Source organism: Talpa europaea (assembly GCF_964194135.1).
Source record: "Talpa europaea genome assembly, chromosome: 8".
Lineage (NCBI taxonomy): Eukaryota > Metazoa > Chordata > Mammalia > Eulipotyphla > Talpidae > Talpa > Talpa europaea.
This window is the reverse complement of record NC_140075.1, coordinates 32,027,027-32,046,017: the sequence shown is the minus strand read 5'-3', so window position 1 is coordinate 32,046,017 and position 18,991 is coordinate 32,027,027. Positions and strand designations below refer to the sequence as shown.

Sequence of the window (18,991 nt, the reverse complement as noted above, 5' to 3'; positions counted from 1 at the left end):
GGTAGATGCACATGTGCTGCAGTAGAGCTGAGAGCCAATTTGCCCTGCAAAATTTCAGCAAAGCAGCACATACACAGCTGCCTGGTAAGGGCAACAATAGTCAGTGAGATTGATTAAATAAGGCCCCCCCCTCCAAGATTTATTTATTTATTTATTTATTTATTTATTTATTTATTTATTTATTTATTTATTTATTTATACATTTATACAAGCACTGGATACAGTCAGAAGCGCGGGAGGGCAAGAGAATTCAACAGAGCCAGAGGGGGGAACAGAACAGGAAGACTGACGAAGTACACTGCTGAGGGGAGCCGCGGGCGGCAGGAAAGGTCTGCACGCCACGTGGGACCCTCCTCCGGTGGCTGGGGAGCAGCCGGGGATCGAACCGGCACTACAGAGGCTGCGGGCAGCTTCACAACCCAGCACTCAACCACTGTACCACGGGGGAGGCCCGATTAAATAAGTTTTTTAAAGAACAGTCCAGCTGACTGCTGCTACTGTAATCCACCACAAAAATATGAAACCATGTGTCCACAGGATTAAAAAAGAGAATCGTTACAGAAAGAAACTGAAAGATCTTCATGGCCAGGTCTTAGTTAAAAGACCTAAAGTTAAGTGTGGGAGGCAGGTCCCCCTGGAACACAGTCCTTCTATCTGGGGGAGGGGATTGTAAATTTGTCCTCTTGCTTTCTGACTATATACACTTAAAGTAAGGTCTATCAACTTACTGCCTTGCTTACTCTACAGAGGGCTTGAAGTCAGGGTTTCCACAAAGGGAGAGAGAAAATATAACCACAAATCCATGCCAGCTTTCAATTGCATCCCAACTAGTCTTTTTCTAAATATAAAGGGATAACCAAGACTTAAAGTGTTACAAGGCAGGGAGAAGGGCACACCACCAGTTAAAAAAGAACAGGATCAAGGGCCTCCCCGGTGGCTCAGCGGTTGAGCGCTGGGTTGCGAAGCTGCCCACAGCCTCTGCAGCGCTGGTTCAATCCCCAGCCACCGGGTGAGGGTCCCACATGGCATGCAGACCTCTCCTGCCACCCACTGCTCCCCTCAGCAGTGTATTTTGTCAGTCTGCCTGCTCTGCTCTCCGCTCTGACTCTGGTGAATTCTCTCACCCTCCTATGCTTCTGACTGTACCCAGTGCTTGTATAAATTAATAAATAAATCTAAAAAAAAAAAAAAAGAGCAGGATCAAGATGAACAGAGATAATAATTCAGGGAACAAAAGAAATTTCTGAAAGATTCTAATAAGTAACTCAATGGACATTTGCTAATTACCAACAGCAAGGATTTGTAATTTCTGCATTAATAAGACAAAAATAACTTACAATGATACAACAGAGGTCAGAGAACAAGAAGGTTCTTGGAAATTAAAAATGATTATGGACTAAAGAAACACATCAAAAGAACTGAAAAATAAATTCAAAGATACCTTTCAGAAAGCAAAGGAGACAATCAAATGACCAGGAAATATAAAATTAAATTTGAGTACAGTGCCCTAATAGCCAGGCAGCCAACAGAAATGTCATGAAGATCAGTAAAGAAAAGAGAAGGAGTGGGGCCTCCCTGGTGACGCAAGGCATTAAGACACAACCTATGAAGCTATCTGCAGCCACTGCAGCATGAGTTTGATCCCCAGCCAGGGAACAACCCACATGGTGCAGCAGACCTCTCCTGACTCACCCGCTGCTCCCCTCAGCAGTGTATTTCAGTCAATCTGCCTGTTCTGCTCCCCATTCTATCTCTGGTGAATCCTCTCACTCCCCACAACTCTGGCCTGTACCCCAGTTCTTATATGCATAAATAAATAAATCTTCAAAAAAGAGAGAAAGAAGAAGGAAATAACCAAAGAAATAACAGAAGAAAACTTCCCAGCTAAAGACTGAAATGGTTTACCCAATTCTGGGCAATGAATAAATAAAAATAGCCCACAAAGGGCCTCCCCAGTGGCACAGTGGTTGAGCGCTGAGTTGCCAAGCTGCCCGCAGCCTCTGCAGCGCAGGTTCAATCCCCAGCTGCTCCCCGGCCACTGGAGGAGGGTCCCACAAGGCGCGCAGACCTCTCCTGCCGCCCGCTGCTCCCCTCAGCAGTGTACTTCGGTCCTTCTGCCTGCTCTGCTCCCCGCTCTGGCCCTGGTGAATTCTCTCACCCTCCCGCACTTCTAACTGTACCCAGTGCTTGTATATATAAATAAATCTTAAAAAAAAAAAAAAGCCCACAAAAAGGTACATCTTTGTGAAATCTCAGATCAAGTAGATATCTGAAGTTTTCAAAGAAGTAAACAAAGAGTATCTATTAAGAAATGAGAACTAGATTGGCATCATGGTTCTCATCAGAGAAACTCCATTCTGAAAAGACTGATATTACTGTAAGCAAAGCAAGTCTTTGTCCAGGATATTGAAATCATCTGTTCCCTGGATAAAGTCAAACAAGAAAAAAAGCCACAAAAGTACTTAGTGTTTAATTAGATAAAATACAATTGTTGGGGGGAAAGGATGCCCTAAATGAACTTCACAAATGCAGGTTTTATGGACTTCACCCCTACTCCAGACCAGAGAGATCCAAGACACCAAGAACTACAAATCCCATAATGTCATCATCAACAAAGGAGGACTGCTGGGAACTGAGGGTAGAGTTAAGCAGCCATGTTTAGTATATAACCAGACATATGAGCCTTGGGGGGGGGGGGTCTCTTGGCTTTTCGCTGGCTCTCAGTGTGCTACTACTGGGATTCCAGCTCAGCAGAACTGGTAGGAAACATTTACCAATTTATCTCCCTCTCTTTCTCCCTGAGTTATTCATTTCTTCATTTCTCCTTCTTTTGTAAAGAAACCCTTTATTAACCCTTTTTGTGTGTGCCTACAGTTGAGTCTCATTATAAGTCCCTTTTTTTTTTTAATTTTTTTTTGCATGTTTTTATTTATTTATTTGTTTGTTTGTTTTGTTTATACATGCACTGGGTACAGTCAGAAGCTTTTAAGCACAAAGGTGAGGACCCACAGTCAGGCAACCCATATCATATTGGGGTTGCCCTGTAACAGTTTGGCGCACAATGTGATTCCCTGTAACAAAACCATTCAAGACAAATCTAAAATGTACCATGGTCGAAGTAACATTTTTTTAAAAACACACCATTCAGAACAAATCTAAAATGTACCATGGTCGAAGTAACATTTTTTTAAAAACACATCATCATTTTTAAAGTGATATGTAACAACACAGTCAACTAGTAATTCCCAGTAGTAACTGCAGAGTTTAACTGGTCTGCACTGTCCCCTGTAGTCAACTTAACTTGCATGACTTCAAATCCAGGAATAATTTTCATTCTGGCATTATTTGAGAAAAAGTATTATCTAGCAAAGACAATGCTCAAAATGAGGCTATTTTTAAGGTAAACTTTTAGAGAAACAACAAACATACAGAGAAGAGCAAAAATCACAAGTAATGTGCATGAATCATGACCAAGATTTTAACCAGCACCCAGATAAAGAAAATGGTTATTCTTCAATAGCAAAATTCAGAGTCTCTTCAAGAGGTTCTGGGACAGCTGAATACCCACATGCAAAAAATTAAAGTTAGATTCTTACTTCAGACTATATATAAAAGGAAACTAAAAATGTATCAAAGCTTAAACATAAACTGTAAAACTCTTAGAAGAAAACACAGGCATAAATCTTCATGACCTTGAATTCTTAGATATGACTTAAAAGCTCAATACACTAAAAAATAAGGTAAACTGGACTTCACCAAATTTAAAAATTTTGTGCTTCAAAGAACATTATAAAGAGAGTGAAAGGATAACCCACAGAAAAGGAAGGAGTATTTGCAAATCATACATCTGGTAAGAGTCTAGTATCAAGGATACTCTCAAGAACAAAAAGACAAACATTCCAATTTAAAAATAGACAAACCTAAAGTGAATACAATGTTATATGTTAATTATCATCTCAATTTAAAAATAAAATTTTAAAAAATAGACAAAGATCTTAAATAGACATTTCTGAAAGAGATACATAAATATTCAACCTGCTCAAAAAAGATGCTCAACATAATTAGCAATAAGAGAAACACAAATCAAAACCACGAGATACCGCGCACACTAAGACAGCAAGGATCAAAAGACAGGTAAGTATTGGTGAGGATGGAGAATAAAATGAACTATTGTATAGTGTTGGTGGGAATGTAAAAAGGTACAACTCTTGTAGAAGTTTGGTGGTTCCTCAATAAATTAAGATTACCATAGGACCCATAATTCTACTCCAAGAGAGAATTACAACATAAGTCCAAATGGTAATTGTGGCACAATGTTGTGAATATATTTAATGCCACTTAATTAAAATGGTAAACTCTGTATATGTATTTTGTCTCAACAAAAAGCACCGAGTTGCACCAGGGAGGTATTCCACAGTGATTGACTATCTAATGTGCAGCATGGTTTTGGTTAATCCCAGCCTCCAGGGGTGGCGGATTTTGTCCTGAACAAACACGGTTCCTTGGATTTAGCAGCATTCTCTAGCTCTTCCACTTGAGGATTATGTACATAGAGTTAGCAATTATATTTCTTCCTTCTGTATGCTACATCATACATATGGCTAGAAACCTCTCAAGGAAGTACTCGGTTGCTTTCTGCCAGTCACCAGAAAGGCTGCTTCATACTATGCCAATCAATCAAAGTTGAAGAACAAAAGTAACAAAAGGCTGCTACTTAAGACTTAGGTTGGGAGGTGGTGGTAAGGAGATAATTCATTTGACTATGATAAGACAATCACAAATATAATACAATAAAGCATTATAATATTCTGAAATCACATACTTATTCTAGACCAGTTTCTCAACTTTGACACTATTAAGTTCTTGGAGAGAACAATTCTTTGTTGGTGGGAAGGGCTGTTTTGTGTGCTGTAGGCTGGTTAGCAGTCCACCTCGGGCCTTCACGTCAGTCGCATTCTCCAGTTGTGACAATCAAAAATGTCTTCAGACAGGACAAAATAACCCTTTGTAGAGAATCACTGTTTTATACTAAAATATTGAACATCTTACCTAACATTAACTTATGTAAACTGATGATGGACTGGGCTGGGAAATGAAAGATGACCCATCGGCTATGGGTCAACTTCATAAAAGCAATATGTTTAGAAAAGGGATGTAGGAAATTCTCAAAAGTATGTTCCCAGCACCAGAACAATGGCCTTTTACTCAAACTAAGGGAAGCTGGATTAAAAGAGCAAGCACCTCATGGCAAATGTAAGGCCATTCTTCTACTTATTTAGTTCCCTTGTGTATCAAGAGAGCTCAAAGACCAGCGGAAAAATTGGTCCCTGCTCTCCACATGCTGGATTACTATCATGTCTGCCCTCGGGATAAAGGCAGCTATTCAGACATTGCCAGGAAATAAAGAAAGGACTGCCTACCTGAGAGTCCCGTTCTCTCCTTTGTCCAGGCTGGTGAACCGGCTGTAGAGGCGGGTGATCTGACTGTGGGAAACTGAAGAACACAAAATGAGCCCCAGTTGGAGAAGTACTCCACTCAAACTGAACCCGAATGTAGCCCTTTAGAAGCCAGTTTAGCATCAGACTTCAAAGTGCATAAAATGGGGTGATGTCTCAACTCTGACTCATCTCTAGAGTGTGAAAGCAGAAAGGTTAAAAGTTAAAGAATGAAAGGAGTCAGAAAATAAACTAAATGAGAGCTATAAAAATGGACTCTCAGGAGTGAAGTCTAGGTTTAATTAATTGTCTAGAGGTTAAGATTTAACAAAACAAAGCAGAATTTAGTTTAAGATGAAATTGTGAAACTTTCACCTTTCAGTGCTGACTCAGAGGTTATGAAAATGCATTCTTTGATTAAAATCACATACATATTATTCGGGTTAATGTTTTAGGCTGGCTCTAGTGGATAGGTACTAAATTAAAGATGGGACACATCAAATATTCTATTTTCAAAAACTGGTTTGTCCTGTCCCAAGCAGTAGCAGCTTTGCCATCTCTCTCATGACTGACCACACAGTCAGACAAAAGATGACCACTGCCTCTGTGAATGAGGGCTACTGAGTTCTACTGAGGAACAGGCTGCAAGAAGGCAAACTGGACAGTTCGTAACACGGTCAAGTTATCACCAGATGACATCTACAAGAAAGCTGTTTTGCTTCTCATTTTGAATTAACCTAGGTACAAGTTGACAATTAAAATGAGGTAATAACTTTGAAAATACAAAAAGGAACTTGTGAGAAGTAGCCCAGTCTCCTCATCAAAAAGAGGCAGGAGGGGGAAAAATGAGTTATCAAAGGAGAAAAGACAACAGCTAAAAAGGGTGCAGCAAGTATGGACTTCGTCCTAGGCTGTACCTTGAAGGATTTAAAGGGGTGGCCCAAAGCGTTCTGATAGTTGCCCTCCCCCCAAAGTTTATGAAACAAAAAACTGCTTGTAATCTTAGGAACAGTGGGATAAAGTAAACAGGGGCACAGCGGAGAAGCTGGAAGCCAGTGGCCCTGAACTGGGGTGAGCACTGAGGTGCGAGGTGTGGCTGGGAGTCTTCAGCATCAGTGTGGAAAGCAGCTCTGCTCTGCACCTGTGCTTCAAGGTGGGCAGAAGCTCCAAGGCTCTCATTCTGAGGATGAAGACTCACTCTCAGCCAGGCCAGAGCCAGCAGTGGTCCAGACACTGAGGAAGAAGCTGTGGACCTTTCTGGCAGTCAGGAGGGTGAGAACAGCATGATGTAAAGAGTGCAGCCTTGTGAGGATCAGGCTGGCAGAGTCCAATCCCATTCACAGCACTGCGGCTTCCCAGAAAGGGTGAGTGAATCGGGATTGTAGAGTGAACTGAGAGGCCAAGGGAAAGTGTCTGCACATGGCAAGTCCTGCAGGTCAGCTACTATCATCATCACCCTTAAACTGTAAGCCTGAAGGTACAGTATTCCTGCTGCCCTAATTGGCTCTGTCAGCCACAATCAGCATTTCTTCAGGAACCTGACCTGTTTACCCTGGCTCAGGCCTTGGGCCTCAAAGGCTGCTGGAGAACTACAGTTACCTTTAGGCTAACAAAAATAAATCAGTTAAAGACTGACTAAGTTTCCCAAAAGATGTTTTGAAAAAACGAAATTTGTTCATAATCTCAATAGCATTTTCATTTCTTCATATACCATCTGTTATCAGTCATTTGTACACTTCATACAGTTGTAATATCTTCCTTTTGTTAATTCATAATTTCTCTGTATTTCTTTGGCATCCATTTAAAAACTGCATATTTAGTTTACTGGATCAGTTTTTAGTACTTAGAAATTATATACCTCAGATTACTTTCCTCAACAAGGAATGTATTCAATTTTTATTTTCTAATACTTTTTTTTAATTTGAGAAAATAATCTATGTACAGGTTGAAAATGCAGCTAGACAAGAGTACCCAACGAAAACTCTACCAATTTCCAGTGTCTCCCTTGCCAAAGGCAAACTATTACAGTTTCTTGTAAATATTTGTAAAAATTCCCTGGGTCTATATATAAGTACATATATCAACTTAAACAATTTTTTAAAGATTTATTTATTTATTTATGCATACAAGAACTGGGGTATAGGCCAGAGGTACAGGGGGGGTGAGAGGATTCACCAGAAACAGAGAGGGAAGCAGAACAGGTGGATCTACTGAAATTTACTGCTGAGGGGAGCAGCGGGCGAGACAGGAGAGGTCTGCTGTGCCATATGTGGGTTAGCTCTCTGGCCGGGGATGGAACTTGGCTGTTGTGATAGCACTGAGACTTAATCCCTAGGCTACCAGGGAGGCCCCAACAATTTAAACAATTTTAAAATTGCTATCATCCAGTCTAACTCCTTTGAAAAATGAGCCACCAGATATCTTTGTAGTCTATATCATCATCTGAAAACACTGGGCACAGAAACCTCTTATAGCATGATTTTTGAAGTCCTGCAAAAAAGTACAGGTATGTCATTTCACCAATTACTTCAGGAAATAATGACCAGTTTATGGCTGCCTACATGCACGATTTGCCAACATATCAAAAAATAACAAACAAACATGTAAATAGTCAAACTGAAGCGAAAATACATTGTTGAGCCAAAGAATATAATAAAAATTCCAGCAGATCTTCCAGCCCAGATGCACTGCTCCAACGCAGGCATAATCAACAAGTTTGCTTACTTAATGCTCCTTCCCTTTCAAGATTCATGGCCAGGGCCTCAGCACTCTTATCTACAAGGTCAGCAGTCGGCCAAGCTGGTCTGTCTCTCCAAGGCCATCCCTGAATGCTTGCATCTGTCCCCCCTTGCCTTGCCCCCCTTGTCTGGGGACTTTGCCGCAAATGGTTGTGCCTGCTGAAAAATGAAGCTATCAATGTAACAGATATGGAGACAGCTAAATATAAAAGGAACCCTTGGTCTTTAAACTGGTGCTCAGACCTTACGGGACTACCCAGGTCTGGGACCTCATGCATGAGTAATAAAGCTTCTCCTGACCTCACCATTCCTGAAGTACCGCTTGTTCTTCCCCTGCCTGGGTAAAAGGCTAGAAATCATTTCTACAACAAAACAACCATAAAACTACCATTTTCCAGGGCTAACTGGACTATATGGAAACCAGTGGAGAAATGCACAACCAAACACCAACTTTAAAAACACAACTCAATATGGTCATATCTCAATCCACCTTCTAAATTTCAAAACTAATATTGTAATGATACTGTTACCAAGTCTTTGTTTTTAAAAATCTTTAAAAAAAAAACAACCCTTCAATTTAGATGCTAAACTTACAATCACAAATTCTAAAGCATACAGTTCAAAGCAAGTTCAAGGAGCAGAAAGTTACCAGAAGCTCTGTTCCAGCAAACAGTTTCCATCAGGTTCTAAACTAGCAGGACAGGTTCCCCAAACCTGCGCCATTCTTGGTAGCCCAAAGGAAGTCTCAGGAGTTAACAGTTGCTCTCAGAAAAGGCCATGCACATGGACATGTCTTGAATGAATCTATATTTTCCTCCAATGACAGGCAAATAATTATTTTATATTACCGCAATATTACTTAAAAGGCCCTGTTAATCTTAACTACAAACATACCTATCATTACTACCTCATTCTCAGAGTTGGAAGGCATTTCAGAGCAGTGTCAAGCCCCAAGGAGGAATTGCAGAGGGATGAATAAAAACCAAAAGGCAGTAAGAAAAAATTTATTTTGCCCTTGCCCTTAGCCTAAATCTTAATAGTAAATAATAGATTGATAATCTGGTAAAATATACAAGTGTAACCAAAGGTAACTCTAAATAAAAGATAAAGCCTGCACCTCCTGAAACACTCTACAACCCCAAAACTTCCCCTGCTTCTCCTAACCAAATGACTTCAAGAGTTTGCCTCTTTTAGTGAAACTACAGACTAAGAGACTTAAAAGACATTAAAAAAAAAATTACCTCCTTATAATTAGGGAAATTTTAATATGGACCAAAGAGAAGATAATGTTATAGAATTATTGTCACCTTCTTAGCATGGTAACAGCATTGTGGTTATGTAAGAGAAACCCCTGTTCACAGGATTCATGCACAGGTATTGAGGGGTGAAGAGTTTTGCCATTTGCAACTTTCAAATAGTTCATAAAAAAAAATATGAATAGAGCAAATATAGCAAAAAATAGCTGTTGAATTTAAGGTGGAGGGCTTATGGATGTTCATTACACTATTTTAACTTTTCTATATATTTGAAAATTTTCATCATAAAAAGTTAGGAGAGGGCCTCCCTGATGTCACAGGGGTTAAAGACAGCGCTATCAGGCTATTGCCAGTCACAGCAGTTTAAGTTCCATGAGTTCGAGCCCCCGCTGGCCAGGGAGTAACCCACATGGCACAGCAGACCTCTCCTGTCTTGCCCTCTGCTCCCCTCAGCAGTGTATTTAAGTAGATCTGCCTGTTTTGCTTCCCACTCTCTCTGGTGAATCCTTTCACCTACCCCCACCTTTGGCTTACACCCCAGTTCTTGTATGCATAAATAAATAAATCTTTAAAAGAAAAAGCTGGGAGGGAAAAGAGCTTTCTGAATCATTTAATACAAACCAGTTAAAAGTGCTCATTATCTGTGCATTTCCATTTCACTAGAAGCCAGAAGGCAAGTAGTTTCAGGACCTTCAGGCACTATGGCATGCCAGGTAGGTAAGGACCATGAAGGGGATCCAACATTTTGAGGCAGTAGCAGCCTGAAGTTGAATTTCCATTTACATGCTGTCCACAAAAAAAAAAAAAAAAAAAAACAAACACTAAAACCCCACACTAGTTCTAATATCACCACACTCTTTCAAACAAACAAAATCTTACCAGCCTGTAAGACTTACTTTGCAAACCTGTTCAACACCCTCTCCATACCACATGACACACACCAGAAGCTAAAGACTAAAAACAAATAAATCTGCATTCACTATTACTCAAATGGCATGAATCATTTCTCACAGATTAAGTGCTTCTTATTTATAAAAAAAAAAAAGTTTTAGGGCCTCCCTGGTGGTGCTAGGGGTTAAGTCTCAGCACTATCAAGCTATCACCAGCCACTGCAGTGTAAGTTCTATCCTGGGCTAGGGAGCTGACACACATGGCACAGCAGACCTCTCCTGTCTGGCCCGCTGCTCCCCTCAGCAGTACATTTCAGTAAATCCGCCTGTTCTGCTCCCCACTCTGTCTCTGGTGAATCTTCTCCCCTCCTACACCTCTGGCCTATACCCCGGGTTGTGTATGCATATATAAATAAAAATAAATCTTTAAAATAAAAACCATATATAAATAAAAGCAAACCTTTAAAATAAAATAAAAATAAAAGGTTTTAAAGAATTCAACTTAATGCTATGCTAAGTCAACTAAGAGCAGAGATTACAGAAACTTCCAAGACACATAGGACCTTTCCCCTAAAGACATTTACTCAAATGAGCTTTAACTTATGGACATGCTTAAATGTGAAAAGCAGTAGTACAAAGACAATACAGCAAATGTTTTCTGCCCCTTCAAAGGGTTTTTAGACAATGTTCTTTAAACTATTAGAGGAAACATCAGTAGTTCTACTCTTTTAAAAGTTTTATCTCCTTAGTACTGGAAAAACAACGTCTGTACTCAATTTCTAATCCAATGCCACTGAAAATAGTAAGAGCATAAAATGCTGTCACCTGCCCAGTTATATATAGTGGGACAGTTTTATAACTTAACACATGCAAATGTATTTTCCCAATAAGATGACTGTTATCCATGATTCACAATAATAATAGCTAACACACATCTGGCACTGATTATATACTACTCATTATTGTAAGTAGTTTACATAATTTTTCTCATTTAGTGCTTCATAAGAATCCTATAAAGTACTATTATTCCCATCTGCAGATGATAAAAATGGAGGCTTACAGATAATTTTTACCTAGAAATACTTTTTCCAAACCCTTAGAGATGATATTTCAAGTAACAGCTAAGTTAATCACATATGAACTCCAATAGATTTAGACTTACAAATGATAATCATTAAAGGGACTGGGAGAGCTCTCCTAGAGCAGAGAACTAAGGGTGCCTGTCTGATGAGTATAGTAACAACACCCGAAAGGGTGTGATCCTATACTGCTGACTCACACAGTGTTGTAAACCAATGGTACCTCAATAAAAAATAAAATAGAAAAAAATTGTATACATTAGCATATAAAAAGACAATGAATATTAGAAAAATGAATGAGTTGCTGACTCTGGAGTCAATAAAACATCAACTGCAAAAAAAAAAAATAATACAATCACTAAGTCCAATGCAAAGCTTTCATATTGAATATAAAGTTAGTTTTCCTCAATTATGCTACATTTTTTCACTGGCGAAGGAAACAGTTAAAGTAATACTTTTTCTTAGTGTTTCTGTAGCTAGCTACCCAAACTTTTTTTTTTAAGATTTATTTATTTATGTATACCAGAGCTGGGGTGCAGGCTGGAGGAGGAGGGGGCAACGATGAGAGGATTCACCAGAGACAGAGTGGGGAGCAGAACAAGCAGATCTACTGAAATACACTGCTGAGGGGAGCAGTGTGCAAGACAGAAGAGGTCTGCTGTGCCATGTGGGTTACCTCCCTGGTCGGGATGGAATTCCTGCTACAGTGGCTGCAGATAGATTCATAGTGATGCGACTTAACCCCTTACTCCACCAGGAGCAAACTCTTAATAAATGAATACTTTAAAAAAAAATCCTGGGCCTCCCCAGTGGCGCAGCGGTTGAGCGCTGGGTTGCGAAGCTGCCCACAGCCTCTGCAGCACCGGTTCAATCCTCAGCTGCTCCCCGGCCATCGGAGGAGGGTCCCGCATGGCGCGCAGACCTCTCCTGCCACCCGCTGCTCCCCTCAGCAGTGTACTTGGGTCCTTCTGCCTGCTCTGCTCCCCGCTCTGGCTCTGGTGAATTCTCTCACCCTCCCGTGCTTCTGACTGTACCCAGTGCTTGTATAAATAAATAAATAAATCTTTAAAAAAAAAATCCTTTAAAAATAACATAACTCTGCTGAGGGGCACTAACTGTATAAACTGATGGCTCAACTCTCTGAGGATGGTAGAATGACTCTGTAGCAGGCTAGGGGGAAATAGCTCCTAGAAGCCAATCAAAATGCCCTCCTTTTTCTCCATTCTAATTGGTCCATGCATACACCAAAGTCCAATTCCTGGCCTGCACAAGGCTGGACCACAAGGATTCTGTCTTGAAGTCTTAGGGTAGATGCCACACAATTTTAGCTATCTTATGTCATGATGTTAATCCTAACTCTTGTAGATTTATCTCCATGATCAGGCTGTGGGTGTACTGTCACCATCTGCTCTGAGTATCTAGCAAACTTCTGGATATAGACGCCGTAAAAATTCAATTAAGTTCTTGTTTCATTAGATTTCCTAGCTCAGTATATACACTTGCACTGGCTGGGGTTGAGGATCTCCCTTAGGCTTATAGTAACTTTTCAGCAACTAGAAAAACAGTTCCTCCAGGAGTACTTAGTTCTGCTTGCCACAAGTCACACAATAATATAACCCAGAATCCTATGGCAACCCAAGCCTTTTACATTTGGTCAAAGGAAATACACCAGAATGGGATTACAGCTCCCTTCGTCATGAGGCAAAAATGAGCATTTCCCCATCTTCACTATGGTGTATACTTCCTCATTGAGATATTTTTATTTTAATCATGAATATATATGTGGCCATGGCATCAAAATGTAATTAAAACCTTGCAGAGGGCCTCCCTGGTGGCGGAAGGGGCTAAGTCTCAGCACTATAAAGCTACCTGCAGCAACTCAGCATGAGTTCCATCCCTGGCAAGGGAGTTGACCCACATGGCACAGCAGACCTCTCATCTTGCCCAACGCTCCCCTCAGCAGTGTATTTCAGTAGATCTGCCTGTTCTGCTCCCCACTCTGTCTCTGGTGAATCCTCTCATACACACTCTCCTCATCTCCCCAGGGCTAGACTAAGCGCTCTTACACGCATAAATAAATACATAAATACATAAAATAAATCTAAAAAAAAGCTTGCTGAATCCAAACTGCCTATATTTCTACTCTCGGGAGTCAGGAAAAAAAATCACCAAACGACCAGAAGGTCAAGTTGCCAAACAAGTACTGCATACTATAAACAGCTAACTACTTTCTGTTATTCACGCAAAATCAGGAAAAGGACTATATTAATAGATAGTGAACTCATCATCATTAAAAGTCTTTATGAAGAGGTTTAATCACCATAAGTAAGGGATGCTAAAAGCAGTAAACCAATCTGACAAGAGGTGGGACCAGATTAATGTCCCTTCTAACTTGAAGATTCTAAAAGTTGACATTGTCATAAGTGCAGGACAGTCATTTGATTTAACTCAGGCCACCACTGCCTGAATCACTCTTAGTTCCCCTAGCACCTTTCAATATTACCTGCATAAGGGCCACTATTCTGATACCTGCTAGGTATCACAAAGAGACAGAGCTCAAATGCTGACATAACTCATTTAAAACACAAGAGGCACATGGATTAATAAGGAGAGAAAATATCATATGCATTATCAAGGGCTAGACAGTGTATAATGGCATTTCGCAGAACCTCTACATTCCTAAAGCCCTGTTGCCCATTTTGTTCAGGGGCATGAGGCTGAACCATAAAAAAAAAAATTCGTTTCTAGGGTCTCCCTGGTGGCACAAGGGGTTAAGTCTCACCACTGTGAAGCTATCAGCAGCCACTGCAGCATGAGTTCCATCCCTGGCCAGGGAGCTAACCCACATGGTCCAGCGGACATCTCCTGCCTTGCTATCTGCTCCCCTCAGCAGTGTCCTTCAGTCAATCGCCAGTTCTGCTCCCCATTCAGTCTCTGGTGAATACTCTTAGCCCCCCTCCCCAACTCTTGTATGCATAAATTTAAAAAAATCTTTAAAAAAAAATTCTCTCCTAGCACAAATCCACACTGAGATTTTTGGAACTCATCTAATTTCTACAGAAGCTGCATAAAGTACACCAGAATAGCATAAATCAGTGTATCTGCTATTAGAGTAAGAATCCTCCATGTAAGCAAAAATCGTGGCCTGAGTCTCCGTGGTTTTTCTCCACAGGTTCCGGATGAAAAAGTCTCAGACCTCAAGGGTCCTGATTCTTGAAAGGCCTCCCATCACGAAGCCATGCCTTCCAAAGTCTACTACAAGACTTGTGGTAAAAGCCACAAGCTCTTGCTGCAGTTGTGGTCGTGATTTCCCACAGTTGTCAGTGGCTTTAAGTCCTTAAACGTCACAGGAACGGATGTTTTCTGTAGCAGCCATCCAGAGCCCCTGACTTTGTGGTTAGTGTGAGGAAGGAAAATAAAGGCACTCCCGAGAGGTGGGGAAGACCAGAGAGCCGCGTCCCTGCCTGAGGGGTGGTCACGACTCCCCCCTTTGAGGGAAGGAAGCCCCACACGGAATAGCCCTCCAGTCCCTCACCTCTAAGCTCCAGCACAGGGACTGCCCAGGATGCGCACAGGACCCCCCAAAACCTCTGGGCGCCCCAGCTCCAGACCTCAGCGACAGCCTGCCTGGCTCGCTGCGGAAGCCACCGGCGGCGCCCGGCCGCGCTCCCACCCCCTACCCCAACTCACAGCCAGTCTCCTTCTTTATCTCCTCGAGCTCTTCGTCCCTCAACAACGTGGAGGCCCGAGACCCCATCGCCGAGCCGGGAGCGCCTCCGGGAGCAGCAGCGCCAAAATCGACCGCGGCGGCGGGAGGGAGGGAGGAAGGAAGGGGAGAGAGGACCAGGGGTCAAGAAGGGAGAGGGCACTGTTTCCACTGCGGACCCGAGAGCGAACCCGGGGGCGGAGCGCGGGGGTGGGCGGCCCCACGATTAGCCAATCAGGAGCTAGGAAACGCCCTACGTGGAACCTAACGTCGCCGCTGCTAACTCCAGCCCCCGAATGAATCAGCCCCGGGCTGGCACGGTCTTGCGAAAGGCAGGCCCCGCCCCCGGAACCGTGATGCCACCGGACTTAAAGGGGCGATGTCCTCGACCCTCCGGGGCCAGCGAGCGCAATTAAAAGGGCAACGCCGTCGACACGCTGTTTACCACCAAAAAACGCGCGGCCGGCAACATGGCCGACCCTTTCCTCACAGACCTTTGACCCTGGGCCTCCCACCCACCAGGTGAACGGGTGGCGGAGAGAAACACAAATAAGTGGGGGAACCCTTGGGTGTGTCCCCTGGGAGCTGCCTGCCGGGAACGGCGCCGCCCCTTTGCTGGTCGAACTCGCTCCTCCGGGCCGCAGCGGGCGCTCGGGAGCCGGCGCGCCGCTCGGGAAGCCCCGGGGCTCGCGGCCTCGCCTCAGCCCGGCCGGCGGCGGCGCGGCGAGTCGGGGGCTCCGCGCGCTTTTCTCTGGTTTGCTTTGGGGACTTTGATAACCGCCACCGCGGGCTGGGGGCGCCCCAGAGTTCTTAGTTCAAAGAGCGAAGCCCGGAAAACGCACCTTTTTTCACCTTTTGGCTAAAATTGGAACAGGATTCCCCAAACTTCCTTTGGTGGAAAAAAAAAAAAAAACAAAAACAAAAACCCAACCCCAACGGCCGAGGAGTGTGAATTCCTGGCGTAGGACCCGCGGTTTATTCAAAGTTTATTTTGTCTTAAAAATGAGGAATTTGCACCTTGTTTTGCGGCCTGCTTTTCACTCGTTGGAAATGTTTAACGCCACTTGTTAGATTGTTCCACCCCGGCAGCCAGGGCTCCTCCTGTGGCTTCACCTGCCCCGACATGCCTCCCTTTGAACGGAACTGCTTTCCGAGGTGGAAGAACCAAAGTCTGACCCCTGTAACTAAGCGCGATGGAAGCCGCCCGAGTCCATTTAATTTTTAGCTTTTACCTAAGGTTCTGACCGCTAAGCCTGAGGCCCAGGCGCTAGTCTCCCTTAGTAGTGTTTGTGATTGACCTGCCCTTGTTTGACCTAGTGATGTGCTTTCCTATGCAGAGCGTGAAATTCTGGATATGCCGGTCTAGAAGCCTCAGGAGCTGCTTTTATCTTGTGAATGTGGGTATGATAGAAAAACCTTGAGGTCAGCGATATGAGTATCCCTTTTTTGGGAAGGAAAAAAAAAGATTTTATTTTATTTATGCAAGAGCTGCAGTGTGGGCCAGAGGCAGGGAGTGAGAGGATTTAAGAGACAGAGTGGGGAGCAGAACAGGATTTTCTGAAAAACACTGCTGAGGGGAGTAGCAGGTGAGACCGGAGAGGTCTGATGTGCATGTGGGTTAGCTCCCAGGCTGGGAATCAAACTTGTGCTGCAGATAGCTTCATAATGCGGAGACTTAACCCCTTGCACCACCAGGGAGGCCCTGAGTGTCCCTTTTTTGTTTGCCTTGAAGCTCTTTTCTAGATCTGACTTTTCTCTTTCCTTCCTAATCTTGAATCTTACCTTTTGATCTGTCCTCAATCTAAGCTTTCTTTGCTTTGTGTTCAATTTTTTTTCTGATTCATTTTAACATTTCCAAAATGTCCTTATTGTGCAACATTTCACAAACTTGTATTGCTTATGTATCTTATTGAACTATAATTTTTTGCCTCTGTAAAGGACTGGTTTTTCCCAGTTTTGTCCTCTTTTGTTTTTGTAAAGATTTTGCCTGTTGGATTAACTTGAACAAAAAATGATTTTCTCGGGCACTCTATTGACTTGCTTTATGTTCTCTCTGGATGCACAACACTTGGTCTGGCACTGGGCCACACACCTTTTTTTGCTAGGTTCCTGGTTTAAGTTAAGCTGGTTCCGTTATCTTCTAGCTGTGTGATTTTGAGCAGGTGTCTTAAATCTTTAAGCCTCAGTTCCTACACCTGTAAACTAGATAATGGTAGTTGTGAGCAAGAGATAATAACAGATCTTAAAATACCAAAATATATGCATTTTTTTCCTGTGTAAAAATGCTATTTAACTGCTCACCTTTTTCCTTTTATATTAAGCCTGTTACTTCATCGATGCTTTATAGATAAATTACGAAATTCATTGGTTGACTATTCCCAATATGGCACAAGCAAGCAACTTTTAAATTTAAACCACTATAGAGGAACATTTATCTGGGGTTATAAATACAAGGACATTGAAATACAGGGTTGGGGCCTCCCCGGTGGCGCAGCGCTTGAGCGCTGGCTTGTGAAGCTGCCCGCAGCCTCTGCAGCGCTGGTTCGATCCCCGGCTGCTCCCGGCCACCACCGGAGGAGGGTCCCACATGGCGCGCAGTCCTCTCCTGCCGCCCGCTGCTCCCCTCAGCAGTGTACTTCGGTCCTTCTGCCTGCTCTGCTCCCTGCTCTGACTCTGGTGAGTTCTCTCACCCTCCCGAGCTTCTGACTGTGCCCAGTGCGTGTATAAATAAATAAATAAATCTTAAAAAAAAAAAATACAGGGTTGTTCTAAAGAGTGCTTTTTAAAAAAGGAGTCCTCTTTTAAATTACATGACTACCCTAAAGAATATGAGCATCTACTATAAATGGTAGTTATCATTATTGGGTTGTTTTTTCTTTACTTTGTACATTTTTGCATTATCATTTTTTTTAATAATGTGCGTATGTCCTTGCAAAAAACAGTTGAATTTCCCAAAAATAGTATATAGCATGTGGCAGCTTGATTTGTTAGGCTGCGCCTCCCTGCTTGGCCCATTCCTTTAGGTGTGCTCAGGACAAGTTGGAATGTTCATTGCAATGACATGGCAGCTGCACTGGTAATGCTATAACTCTAAGTCACTTAGACTTTGGTTGGTAGCAGTGTCAAATTCTGGAGATATTAACTCATCTAGAAGAGGCTAAATCCAAAAGAGGTTAGATCCCAGACATTTCTGAGTAAATCGTTTGTGGCAGCATGTGTTGGCAAGTATTTTGATGATATTAAACTTTTTAATTGGCTTATTTAGTTTTTATATTGATGTTAAAAAGTTCTAAAGATGTGCCATTAAAAAGTCTCTGCATGTTCTGCTTGTTCCATTTAACTAAGGAAAGTTTTTTTAAAAGATTTATTTCTATTTTTTTAATCTATGTATTTATGCATATAAGAACTGGAGCACAGGCCAGAGGAGCGGGGGTGAGAGGATTCACCAGAGACAGAGTGGGGATCGGAACAGGTATATCCACTGATACACACTGCTGAGGGGAGCAATGGCCATGAGCTGCCCCTTGTGGGTTAGCTCCCTGGCCAGGGATCGAACCCAGGCCATGGTTATGATAGTGCTGTGACTCAACCCCTAGGCCACCAGAGAAGCCTCTAGCTAGGGAAAGTTTATAGACAAATAAGTCAAGCCTACCTTGCCTGGAGTCAATTTTTAGTTTACCATGTGTAAGAGTTGGTTTTTGCAGTAATCCTTTTCTCATTATCATTCTAAAAAGATGAATAAAATTTAACTACTCTCATACTTTATTTTTGTTGTTCCTACCAGGTATGGGGAAAGGGAAAATAACCTTATTCTCCAAAATGTATTTTTAAAATCATAGATCTCTTTTCTTTTCAAGTGTTTGGATACTTAAGAAGACTATTTGAAG

At 42.3% G+C, this 18,991-nt stretch overlaps 1 protein-coding gene across 1 annotated transcript in view; it reads right to left on the bottom strand.

The window, feature by feature from the left end:
- CHP1 (calcineurin like EF-hand protein 1) overlaps positions 1–15,155 on the bottom strand; it is a gene marked incomplete at both ends in the record, with an annotated part of 35,301 nt that extends 20,146 nt beyond the window's left edge. Inside the window, 2 exons of the mRNA XM_084240526.1 lie at positions 5,421–5,493; positions 15,089–15,155. Coding sequence (XP_084096652.1) covers positions 5,421–5,493; positions 15,089–15,155 — 140 coding nt within the window. The remainder of the gene's footprint in view (positions 1–5,420; positions 5,494–15,088) is intronic.
- Between the last annotated feature and the right edge of the window lie 3,836 nt (positions 15,156–18,991).